The sequence below is a fragment of the Macrotis lagotis genome, chromosome 8 (assembly GCF_037893015.1).
Source record: "Macrotis lagotis isolate mMagLag1 chromosome 8, bilby.v1.9.chrom.fasta, whole genome shotgun sequence".
Taxonomy (NCBI): domain Eukaryota; kingdom Metazoa; phylum Chordata; class Mammalia; order Peramelemorphia; family Peramelidae; genus Macrotis; species Macrotis lagotis.
In genome coordinates this window covers 854,112-867,309 of record NC_133665.1, presented here as the reverse complement: position 1 = coordinate 867,309, position 13,198 = coordinate 854,112, and the positions used below count along the sequence as shown (strand labels likewise).

The 13,198-nt window shown below is 42.6% G+C and overlaps 1 protein-coding gene across 19 annotated transcripts in view; it reads right to left on the bottom strand.

Annotated features, from left to right (window-relative positions):
• Positions 1–13,198, bottom strand: part of RUSC2 (RUN and SH3 domain containing 2) — a 113,177-nt gene that overhangs the window by 13,790 nt on the left and 86,189 nt on the right. For 18 of the 19 annotated variants that reach the window (XM_074196174.1, XM_074196156.1, XM_074196166.1 and 15 more), the window contains 9 exons: positions 4,378–5,058; positions 3,857–4,042; positions 3,475–3,615; positions 3,030–3,106; positions 2,591–2,765; positions 2,347–2,452; positions 1,370–1,416; positions 360–1,149; positions 76–207 (listed from right to left, as the gene is read on the bottom strand). In XM_074196174.1, coding sequence (XP_074052275.1) covers positions 76–207; positions 360–1,149; positions 1,370–1,416; positions 2,347–2,452; positions 2,591–2,765; positions 3,030–3,106; positions 3,475–3,615; positions 3,857–4,042; positions 4,378–5,058 — 2,335 coding nt within the window. The remainder of the gene's footprint in view (positions 1–75; positions 208–359; positions 1,150–1,369; positions 1,417–2,346; positions 2,453–2,590; positions 2,766–3,029; positions 3,107–3,474; positions 3,616–3,856; positions 4,043–4,377; positions 5,059–13,198) is intronic. The other variant, XM_074196173.1, reaches the window with a different exon arrangement.

Below are 13,198 nucleotides of genomic sequence, written 5' to 3'. Positions count from 1 at the left end.
AAAAGAAATATAAGTCAGATCCCTGCCAGTCAATGGCCCTGTATCCACTCCCCTTCCAATTCCTTGACTGCTCACCAGGGGAGGTTAGGGGACAGCACCGTGGCAGGTGGCTCTTCAGGACCTTCCCTGGACTCTCGGCGGGCTCCCACTGTCTGTGCCACCAGCTGGAACACAGACTTGTCTAGGCTTAGCCAGTCTGAGGGCAGCCTGTGGAGGAGGGAGGGGAAGAAAGGGTTGGAGGTCTTAGGTCCCCCACCAAGCACTGCGTGTGGTAGTACCTGTAGTTTTCTAAACAATAATGTCTTTAGAGGCACAACTGGGATCCTTATCCCCTTCCCCTTGCATTATTCTGCTCTCACCTATTGAGTGGTCGGGCCTCTCGCTGAGTCCTCCGGGAGCCAAAGAGGTGTCCCCACTTGATACCTCCGGTAGTGGACTCCTGGGTTCCCTCCTCACTGCCTCCCTGGGGGGCTATGAGTCCTTCCCTCTCTCGGCTTCGCCTCAGCTCGGCCAGCACAGAGTCTGGGGGGCTCCCCATCCAGAAAGGCCAACCCCTCTCTCGGCTTGGGGCTTCCTCAGCAGTGGCACAGGCTTCAGCCCCTTCTACCACACCTTCTCGGGGTGGTGGGACCTGGGAACCCCCTGCTCCCTTCTTCTTCTCATTATTCCGGGGGAATCTGAAACCCTCACCAGAGCCATCAATGTAGACTTGGGAGCTCTGCATGAGCTGGTACCACCAGCCAGCCTGTCCACTTCGTGCCCGCCCACTCTGCCCTGGGCCTGCTTGTACCTCTGCTATAGTCGCCACCAATTTCTCCTCCTCTTCACCCCCTGCTGGGGCACCCACCCCTTTCACCCGCTCTCCTGGTGCCCCATCTGAGCTCCCAGGGCCTTCCTGTTCCCGAGCCCGGGCCAGTTGCAGAGTGGAGTGGGCTGAAAGCAGCAGGCCCTGGGACACACGAAGCAGCTCCTTCTGCTGTTGCTGCTGCCGGCCATTCTGGAGGAGCCGATATTGGAACAGCAGGTCCAGGTTGAAGGGCAGCAGGGCCAGAGGCTGCAGCAGCAGTAGCAGCTCTTCAAACAGTGCTGGGCAAACATTGTGAGCTGCACTCAGGAAACCCCACGGCTGGTAATGGGCTTGAATGATATCTGCAAGGAAGAGACAAACTGTGTATAAAGAGGTGGCATTGGTCCACCTCTCAGGGGCTTGAGGATTGGAGAGTCATAGTTCACAGTTTTGGGAATGATAAACACAGGTAAGGGAGTTGGTGCCTCATTCTGCCTAGCCTCTCAAAAGGCTGAAGAGTGGAGTTTAAGAAATCTATGGGGTTGGAGGGCATGGTTTATTTGGGGGCGGGGCAGGGGTTACCTTCATGGTTGTAGAGATGATTGAACCAGAACTCCAGGGAACGAATGCTGAAGGGAGATAAAAGCAGAGGTCTGAGCTTGGACCCTTACACTCACATACATGGTGAACAAGAGGGTGCTGGGTTTTGTTTTTTTTTTAGGTTTTTTGCAAGGCAATGGGGTTAAGTGGCTTGCCCAAGGCCACACAGCTAGGTAATTATTGTCTGAGGCCAGATTTGAACTCAGGTACTCCTGACTCCAGGGCTGGTGCTCTATCCACTGTGCCACCTAGCCACCCCAAGGTGGTGGGTTTTGATTATTACTTGAGTTCAGACTATTGTAAAGTTTTTCTGGATGGTGCACACACAGTCATGTGAATAAATGAGGAATCAAGATGACACCTGCCATCGGTCCATTAGGCAACTAGTGATCCAGAGCCCAGGTACAAGAACGTTGTAGGATAGAACTAGTCTTCACAGCTGGCTAGTGAACTAAATAAAAGGGCAAAGTAGTACTACAATGGAAAAGCCTTGGAGAGAACTCAATGAAGGAGTCAAGAAGTTAAACACAAAAGTATTGTTGGGTGACTTGAAGCCACAAGGAGGAATCTTTGGACCTTGTCTTTACTAGAAAGGATAAAGGGCAGCACAACTATAGATCTGGAGAATTTTGCAGTCTAGGTTCAAAAGTGCTAACTTTCTCCAGATAAAAATGGATTGAGGATATAACCTTAATGTTCTTTTCAAATGTAATATTCAAACTGGTTTGTGGTATTATAAACTGAAATTTCTACTTAATGTTTGTTAGGGAAGATACATGTGAATGAGGGGAAAAGGACTAGTGTGCCAGAGAGGCTACAACCCTGGCAATGGGTATGGGACTAAATTGTGGAATTAGTACCTTGTGTGATGCTCAGGAATTCTATGCTTTTTATTTAGGAGCAATGGGGTTTTAGGGGTAGGGTGAGCTGGATTCACAAACTCAGGTAGATGTACTCACTTGAGAAGGCCAAGAATGAAGGCATTGAAGCGCATAGTATTACTGGTGAGCTCTGGGAACTGGCTGACTTTGTTGTACAGGCCATGGAGAACCTTAGTGGATGGACCTGAAGAGAATCCAGAGAAAGGAGGCATCTGGTCTCAAAGGTACTGAACTCTCAGGAAAACTATTTCTGGTAATCTTTCACTTCCCCTCCCTTTTCCTCCCTCCCCCACCCCTCAGTTTCCCCCTTGCCCACCCATACCAAGTTGTGTGGAAGCTTCAACCACACTCCAGGGCATATTTTTGCGCTGTCCAATGATGACGTCCAGCACGAAGGCCTTGAGTCCATCGCCCAGCACAGCCTGAACAGCTGGGCACAGGTACTTCAGCACTAGGTGGCCTACGTTAGGGCTTACCGAGCTGTTTCCCAGTTTGGCCTGAGGAAGGAATAGCAGGAAAGAGTGGAGGAAGACAGGTGATTTTCAGCTTATATCCTGGTTTCTTCCTTAGTCTCCTTTCATTATCTCTCTTAAAGTTTCTCTCCTTCCAGAGACCCAAACCTTTGTTCCTTCCCTTATACATTCTAGGAACAAACATGAAGATGAATACAGGGCAACCAGCAAGGAGCAGATGTATTATATATTCCCTCTCCCCAGTCATAAAGATCAGGACATAATTGTCCTTATTGCTTTTTTCCATACCTTAACCCCAGGGTCCCTGCTTGTGCCAAAATGTGCCACAATGAGGTCCACAGCAGTGTTAACATCTTTCACTAGTCCTGAAGAAGAAACAGATAAAGTGACAATGCTGATGGAGACCCCCATAACAGTGTACCTCTGGTGCCAGTATTGTCCAAGGCTAGTGATAAACAGGGAAGGAGCATAAGGACCAGGGTGGGAAAGGTCCCACAAGTTCTGATGTTGCTAGTAATTCTGCCCTGAGGAAGAAGGCTTTACTATTTACATACAGATTCATACAATGGTAAACAGCTTTTTTTGGCTCACTCTCCCTACTCCAGGGGCACAAAAATCATCTGGGGGTTTGTGGAGACAAGAATCTCTTCAGTCTAGGATCAGGGTAGGATGTGGCATTTGACAAAAATGCTTCTGGCTTGAGGAGATAAAGGGGGTGGGGGTACGTTCCCACCTTTCTTCTGAAGCAGGTCAATGGAGACAGCTTCTGTGTTGCCATCTGGGGAAAGACAGAACTCAGCTGGTGGCTTCTCAGTCAAGGAGAAGGGGTCTGAGAAGTCAGTATGATTCAATGGCAATTGCTTTACTGCTTGACCTGGAAGGAGGGTGGGAGAGACAATCAACCAATCCTAGCCCTTATAAACTACTGATTTCCCCCTGACCCTGACCTCACACAATCCCCCAGACTTTCTTGTTTTATCCCTGTGGTTCATCCCTTAGAGAATGCGTCATTTGTAATTTGTGCTCCTGAGACTGGCTTGCTGGCTTCATATCCAGCTTTCTTTTTCTCAGCTGCAAATATCCATACACTTCTCTCATCATATTGATGCATGTACCATTGAGGCGGCAATGCAGTTGGCCTGCAGCACTGAGGGGTCCAGGAAACTCAAAAATGGGATTTCTCCGGGACAGTCGAGTATCTTGTGGCCTACGGTCTAGGCTTCCCCCAAGACCTGGTGGCCCCAGTGGGTTCTTCCGCCTATATTCTCGCCACTTGAGAGCTTGAGGGGATAGGTGATTGGCTGTATGGTAGAACAAGGAAGACAGAAGAAAAGTTAACTACAGGTTACCAGCATTTTCCACCCACTGAATTGCTTATCCCACTGACCCCATGGAGTGCTAGGGTAGGAGGAGGCATTCCTAAGGTTGGGAGAAGGCCCCAAACTCTCTTTAATCTTTGTCCAAAGGGAAGTTGGCTTCTAGGAAAATCTTTCTGAAGGGACCACCCAAGTGAATGGCAAAGAGTGATTCCCCATTTCATAGGAAGAGTGGGAATTGTACCCGTAAGGTATTTTTTTGGGTGTTTCTAAATGGGTATGGGTATTTCTGGGGGAGGCTGGAGAGAGATGCTTAGTACCATTACTAAGCCGGGATGCAATGTTGCCCTCACCACCTCCCCAGGCTAGGCTCTCAGCTCGGCTCAAGCTAGGTCCAGTGGGACCCAGGTGGGACAGGTTGCCTGCCCCATGGAGCCGATACTCAGAGAGCAGTGGACTGGGCTCTGGTGGTAGCCTCTCCAGGGCCTCCAGCTGGTGGGCGGGGCCAGGCATCAGGGTCTGCCGAACAGAGAGCAGGTTGGTTGCTGAAGGGCAGGAATGGCTTCGTGGTGGGGGGCCATCCACAGTGTGCTCAGGGGGAGAACAGGAGGCAGAGGAAGAGTCGGTGCTGGGCCCAAAGGGGCCTGAACTTCGGATGGGAGAATAGCTTCCCAGAGGGGATGGACGAGAGGTGTCTGGGTCAGGTGCAGCCTTTCTGGTGCTCTCTTCAGGGAGGGAGGCAGCTCCATCCACTGTTCGAGGAGCTGGAGCAGGAGCAGGAGGCTGTGCTGAGGGGGCCAATGCAGTGGAGGCTAGCAGGACAGGTGGCTGTGAACGGTTGTTGCTGGAGAGGCTGTAGAGTTGTGAGAGGCTATGAAGAGCCCTGGCCTTGGGCAGTTGTTTAGGGAAATGGTGCTGAAACACAAAAGGCTGGATGGGCAAGGTGGTTGGTCGCTGTTCCTTGCTGTACCGAAGGATGGGTCGATTTTCAGTACTGCCCCCTTTAGAGAGAGGGGAAAGGAATGAAAGAAATAGCAAAATGAGATTAGAGGAGAAAAAATGGTGATGAGGACAGAAAATGAACTCTAGTGGGAAATGGGAGTATTATTGGACCCTAGAGAAAGAAAGATTGGGGGGGGGGATTAATGGTGATAACTTCTTGAAATTCTTTCCTTTCTTGGCTTTCATTATACTAATTCCTTCCTACTCCAACTGTTTTTTTTTCCTTGCTTTTTTGGCCTCTTCTTTCCCCCTCAATGCAAATTTACCACAAAATCAATTATCAGTTTTCTTCTGTTCTTCTATCCAGTGTTCCTCTCATTCCCACCTGATGTCCAAGGCTTTAACTTTTCTTTCTGTGAGGGTGATTTTCACATATATAGCTCTAGACTGACTTTTCTCTTTCCAACTATCTTCAAATATTTCTACTTAGATATTCTATCTTCATCTCAAACTCAGCATGTTTAAAACTGAACTCATAATCTCTCCAAAACTAGTTTTCCTTTCTTTCCTCATTCCAAAGGGGACAGACATTAACATTGGTTTTCCATACTCAGTCTGGAGTTTTAGGATTGAGTTTAAGGGACCTTAGAGCTCATCTAGTTTAACCTCTCTCATGTGTAAGAATAACATTTTTGACAATTGATTAAATATTTTTTAGCAATGAAGAACACCCTATGTCATAGGGCAGTCCATTTTTCAACAGTACTAATCAGAAAGTTCTTACTTGTGTAAAGGAGAGATTTAGTTACCCTTCCATCTCAGTTGATGTAGGTAAGGTGATCTTAACTTTTGTTGTTATTTTATCAAGTATAAATATTTTTATTATTGACTCAGAAGAAAGCAATATTGAAGTTATAAACTCAAGGGCTCCTTAAATTATTTCCCATCAATTAGAGGAATTTTAAGCAATAGTTAGCAGTTGTGGAAGGTCCCTGAGAAGGAACTGTGCAGGGAGGGGGTGAGGTGATATCTCCCTAATCCACTGCCCCATTGGGGGCAGATATCTAGTGATGAGAGGAACTCCCTTAGAGACACCCCCATCCAGCAGGTGGAAAGTCAATTCAAGAGTTTGAGACACAGTTGAAGAAGCAAAGACATATTCCATGGACAGACATATATAAGGAGAGGAAGTCAATTGTGGACAGAAGCAGCTTTGAGAAGCATGTCTTGAAGCGGAGAAGATATGGACAAGAAAGAGTTAACTGACAACCACAAGTTCAGCTGTGAAGAGCAGTGAGGCATGGGAACCCATCTGATCAACCCCATGATAAACCTGAGGTGGGCTGGGTAGGATTCATGACAATTCCATAGAGGAAGAGTCTTGTAGATGTTATGTTCTTTGGCCACATGTGATCCCTACATGTGTGCCTAATTACCATTATATGCTAAATTTGAGCTCATTCTTCCCATAAATGCTATTTTTGTGAGAGAGAAAGTCCTGGGTTTTAAGGGTGGGGGTGGAGAATATTTCTATATATTATTTTTACTATCTTACTAAATGCTTTTTGCTTACAACCAAATGTGCCTACTGAATTGCTATTATTGAGATGCACATTGATGGGGGCTAATGAACTATTATTGTAGTAGAAGTACAGATTCACAGACTATTCCTTGGAACCTAGGAGTAGCAATTGCCCTCTGGGAGACCCAATCCACCACTAGAGGATCTTAAAGAGGGTGCTACATTTGCATTGAGGTAAAAAAGAAAATGAACATTTCCAACAATCTCCTATTAAATATATACTTTTTTAGACAAATTGAATAGAACAGAGAAATAGGTGAAGAGATGAGAACTTAATTTTAGAGATTGTAGCCAGGGGGATCTTGAGAAGAGGGGATAGGAGGCAATTTCAGGAAAAAGAATCTTTGGGAACTACCTAATTATCTTATTTTCCAAGATGGCCAGTGATTACAAAACAGTATAAAATCAATGCCATACTATGGCCAAAAGGGCTCAAATTCAGAGGGAAGACTAAAAGCAAGTTCTTGAAGGGACTAGAAATCTCATGAGAGATGACAGGAATCCCAATTCAATTTCTTCTTGAAGCTGATGAGCTGTTTTTCTGCACAAAACCAGTGCTTAGCACAGTACCTGGCACAATGTATGGTAAGCACTTAATACTTATTAATACATGAATAAAAATTAATTCTTTCATTTATAAATATTTTTCCAGCATCTAAAATAGCTAATTTTACAGCAAAGAACCAGCTTTATGCCTCATAAACTATGCTCAAACTGCTCTATAGCTAGACTTTAAGCAGTTATCCTATTTATCCTAAAATACTAGACAGATCATTACAATTCCCTGCTCAGAAACTTTCAATGGCTCCCTACTGTCTACAGGATTTAGTCCAAATTTCTTATACTCTAAAATGTGTGCTCACCTCTATCTACCCTTTCACTCATTTTATTCTCAACTGCCCTAGAATGCTCACTTCGCTGTCTTTAACATGTCTAAAATCCTACCTGTTCACTTCCTGGTTTAAGTCCTGCCTCTGAGAAGCTTGCTATGGCCAACCAGGTCACACCAACTTCCTTTTCAGAATTCCTTTCTATAAGAGTTATGTACCATAATGGATTGTTAGCTACCTTGTTTCATATTTGTTTTAGCTCTATTAGGCTGCAAGATTATGTTTTATATGTCTCTGAATATACATAGTTTAAGTATAGTACTGAGAATACAATATATACTGTCCTACAATACCTCAAAATTCTGTTAGTAGAAATTGTATGTTATCTCCAGGTTTTATGTCTTATGAAAATGTAAAACAAGTAGATAAAATAGGATGTGGATAATAAGTTCTGAAAGGTAGAAGCCAACTGTCAAATGACCTAACCTTGAGAATAAAAGGAGGTATCTGGAGCTGGGAGTGGGAAGACTATTCCAGCCCTCATGGATGTTTCCTTTATCTGACCTGCTGTAGAACTTAGTGTCTAAAACACAAAATCTAGCAATTTTTAATACTTGCAATGTTCATTGATATTTAATGAATATCTCTTATCTTCCCAGCTAGATTATAGATTAGGACCATGACTGGAATATAACGGGTAATTTCTGAGCATTATATTTTTAAGGGATTAATGACAAAACCAAACCATAAGGAAGCTGTCAGGTTGGTGTAGTATTCTGGGGACTATATAACAAACATTTGAAGGAACTAAATAAAGAAAACTTCATTTGAAGACTATCATGTAAAAAAGGGATTTCAGAATTCCTAGGGACATAGAAAATGTCGTAAATTTCTTTATATTACCCATAGCACTAGGACAAGGCTGGGAACACAATAGAAGCCTAAGGAAAATCTTGTTTATTAATTGCATTAAGGACTAAATGCAGTATTCTGAAGGACACCAAATGTTTTAAGCAAACACTTCTGTTTGCCTACCCTTGATAGGTAGGCCCTCTATATATTTTTAAAATTTTATATATTTAAGGCAATGGGGTTGAGTGACTTGCCTAAAGTCACAGCAGGCCTTTTGTACTGACAGAATTCCAAGTGCCTAATACCAGTGGGAAATAGACTAGCAACTCAGAACCCAGAAGCTTTCCCTCTCCCCTCAGGGTATACTCGTGGACTAGGATAGAAAAAACCTGCCAGATAATCTTGGCTATTACTTCCTTCTAAAAGCAGGACTGCTTCCACCACAGGAAGTGACAACCATAGGTCCTTTGCTCCTCCCATCTTCCAGTCAGCCATGGCTCCCAATTATACAATTATATATCTATATAGCATCATACAGATCCAAAGGGATCTGATCCCATTCTGGGCTCTCTTGGTCTTCTCTGCTTATTTCTTCCTTTCCTGGTCCAGTCACTTTCTTGTTCTTTGAAGGAACTTTTCACTTCTGTATTGCATTTTTGTGAATCACATAAAACAGAATATTTCAGGGTCAGAAGATACTTTAGAGATTATCTAGTTCAACCTGTATCTGAGCAAAGAATTCTCTCTAAAACATATTTTAACAAGTAGGTAGTCATCTTACTTTGACTTGGAGACCTCTAGTGAGAGTTGCCCAATGCACTACTAACCAGGGCAGCCCATTTTATGTCTGAATATTATTAGGAAGTTTTTCTTTACATAAAATTTAAATTCCCCTCCCTATGCCTTCCACTCATTACTCTCAGAAATCAATATCTAATCTACAATAAATCTAATCCCTCTTCCATGTGGAAAAACCCTAAAAAGGCATTGCACTAGAGATCTATCACATACATAGTGATAGAGACTGGATCTGTGATTTTATTGGTGTAACTAGCTCTAAATACTCTGATAGAAGGATTTTCTGCAGACCACATCCCTGAGAGATTAAGTGACTTGCCTCCAGTCACATAGTTGACATGTTTCAGAGGTAGGCTGACTTAAACCCAAGTCTTCCAAGTGATCATTGAATAATTAATTGATACTTTTTTGGGACTTGTCATTCACCTAGTTCCAAATTCACCTACTGATGCTATATCATCTAACCCACATCCTCTCATCTTAAAATAGAATTAAAGAATTCATGAAATGCTTTGCTAAAAATCTATACTCTGCAGCATTTCCTTGATCTAGTCAAATAATACTGTCTAAAAAAGGATATGGGGATAGGCTGACATGGCTTTTAGTGAATCACTACTTTCCTTTCTAGTCCTAGATATCATATCTTGGATATCATTTTCAAACTGAGCTATTTGCTGTATTTCAGCATATTTACTCATCATTTCTTCTCTCCCTTATTCTCATCAGTAACTCTGCCTTTGTGACACTAAGATCTAAAGTTTTACCATTTCTTGCCTAAATCTAGGCTTCCTCCCAGACACTACTTCACAACTTTTACAACCTTAACATAAACCTTCCTTTTTGCAGATGGCGTTTAAGTGGTCTTCTCCTGTGTTAGAATATAAACTTCTCAAGGACACGGACTGCCTTGCTGGCTTTTATTCATAACCCCAGAAGTTACTACATTTACTTTATGCTTTATCTACTTAGATCTCATGAATCATCCCTTTTAATAATGACTAAATGGAACCTGTTAAGACCTTTTAAATTCCTGCAAGGTGTTAATCCATCCCTATTAAAAGTAGTTTAGTTCTTTGATAAAATACCACCTGGAACTATGTGCTCCCCTTGCCCCTTTAACAATATATTATAAGGATGATAGATAGGGTCATAGCTAGTTATAGTTTGAGCTTCGGACTTGGCCTTTAAAAGGAAAGCCAGAGACTGATGGGGAGAATCGGATTTGAAAGATGTAGATTGAGAATGTAAGTACAACATGAAGCGATTCAATTCTCTTCATTTTGGACTAACAAGATTTTCCTTACTTTACACTTATTCATATTAAATCTCCTCTTGTTTTAGACTTAGTCCAGTGTTCTAGCTTGCCATTCAAAATATTAGGTGACCTTTCCAGCCTTGTATTTCTGCAAATTTTGCTAATGAGTGATTTATGCTTCTATTCAAAGTAACTGATAATCAAGTTGCAAAGCACAGGGTCAAGGATACTCAACAAAGATACTCAAAGTTGGCACTGTACTATTATTATTCACTTAGTATCTTTAGATCTTCAACCACTTCCAGACCCATTTGTTTATGCTATCAGCTAGCCTGAGAAGGAAAGGAAGTTTGCACACCTCTGAACTATCTCTATATCCCAGATACAGCGTTAGAGACAGGGACAAGACACTGAGTTCCTAGGTCAGAATGGTGACTGCAGAAACTTGGAGGAGGAGGAGTGGTGGAATGATGAAGGAATTTTTGGAAAAGAAAAGAGTTCTTAGATCAAAACTTTTGGAACCAGAATTAGGGTTCCTAGATAACACAATTTCTAGGTCAGGCTGGGAGCCACAGGGTTGAGGCCTTCCATAAAAAGAACACATTCAAGACGATAAATTGGCAATTCACCCATCTGGTGAGTCTTACCTCCTCCATAACCTCTAATGAGTTGATCCCTTTCTTGAACTTGCATATTACATATAACTCAGTAAAAGAAAACATTTTAGCTTACTTTTCCACATCATGGTTGTGTCCCTTGATAGACACTTCTTATAACCACTTCCTTTTTGTTCTAGACATTCAGAATTATCCAAGAACTTCTTTGGGTTCAGAAGATTTGGACCAAGAATATCTCGTGTTCTGCCAGTGCCATCCCATTGTCACACGCTTAAGTTATTAAAGCTGCTAGTTTGGGAACTCCTTCAGTTCCCAAACTTCTTCATCACTCTATTACCACTGGCAATGGAGCATGAATCTTTGTATATAGTCCCTCTACTCTCAGCATTTTTCAGTTCAAGTTCTCCACCTCTCTCTTCAGTCCTCTTTTGGAAACCAAGTAGGGCATTCATAAATCAGGTACTGAGGAGGAAGACCTGACATCATGAAGACCCGAGTTCAAATTGAGCCTCAGGCACTCACTAGCTGTGCAGCCCTGGGCAAGTCATTCAGCCCATCTGCCTCAATTTTCTCAGCTGTAATACAAGAATTATAATCGCGGCTACCTTAAGAATTGTTGTGAGGATTAAATAAGATATTTGTAAAACACCTAGCATAATGCCTAGCATGAAGCAGGCACTTAATAAATGTTTGTTCCCTTCATTTTCCTACCTTAAGTAGTAGTTTCTCTGAACCTAGGATCACAATGAGGATAGCTAAATGCTGTCTGACCAACTCACTTGATTTAGATTTTTACTTCCTGCTAATCATTTCTCCCCCATCCTTCAAAGTCCAAAGATTATTCTCCTTGGAGAAAATCAACATATGAATTTAATAATTCACCCTTCTCACCAATAGCCATTGTCATCATCCATCCCACTGGGTGCAATGTTCCTAAATGCTTTTTTTTCTTGCTCCCAGGGGTTGTTAAAAAAACAAAACTATCCTGTTCCCTGCCCTTGCTTTCTTCTTTCTCATTATTTAGTTGATGTGTTCTCTAAGCACTCACACAACCCTGCTCTCTTTCAACACTATGGAATCGGTTTTGTCTTCAGAATTTCATTATTGAGAGAGCCTTTCCTTCCTCCTGGTCTGGCTTGCTCTAGGGATTTTCAGTCCATAGTACCCCCCCCCCCCCCCTGCTGTGCCTTCTTCAGAAGCCTTTTGGAATCCAGTCTCCAAGACAGGAAACATGCTCCACTTTCTGTCACAAATGTTATGATGCTATAATCAATTTCCCCATGAACTTTTCCTAACATCTACTCCAACAACCAATTCCTCCTTGCTGATGAGAATCATGTCCAGAACAGCAGTTCCCCTGATTGGTTACTGCAACTTTCAAGTATGGAAATAATCATTAAGACAAGGCAGGATATTATTTCCTCTTCTTTTGGCAGGGAAAAAAAAAAAACCCACATGAGCAATTTTCTGGTTCCCTGAACTACCCCACCTCCCCCCATCACAATAATAAAATGCCTCTTGCAATGTTTCTAGAACTCATCTTTTCTTCTCTGCTCCAATATGACTCCACTGACAATAACATTTCTATCTCTGCCTTCATTATTCTTCACTCAAATGCTTTCCACTAGGCTTCTCTTCCAGTTTCTGATTTTTTTTCCCAAAGCATCCATCTTTTTAAAATCCTAATGCTACCTGGGCATCCCCTCCCAGAGACATATCCTATAAGTCTATTATATGAGGTCAAATTTGTTACCTCATGTTGAGATCTCTAGTTTTATCTTTTTTTTTTTCACTCAAATTTTGTACATTTATGTAATGGCATCTTAGACTATTAGACCAAGGGCTCAGTTATTTTCTCTTTTGTATTTTATTTCTATGAACTCTTAGGTCTATCTCTACTATTCTTATAGTATAGCTACTCTGGAGCATCTAGCTTGGTGGATATACATAACTAGTTTTCTTTTTCCTTTTTTTTTCAGTTTAAAGTTCCTTTGATTAGATCGAAAAACTCCAACCAGATATAATTGTAGTCCTTCTATGCACACTTCCTCCCTAGTCAAAATCTGATCATTTTAAGCTGTGGCCTGGAAATTCAAATCCTATTCTCAGACACCAACTTCTTAATCAGTTGTTCAAATTCCAAGTCTCCCTTTCTTAATTATGTAGAAGTGATCAAAACACTACCTGTGCCCATAAATTCTTCAGTTCTCTGTCCTAGACTTTGTGATCTTTAGCAATGATTCTATATTCCTTCTGGCAGCACCA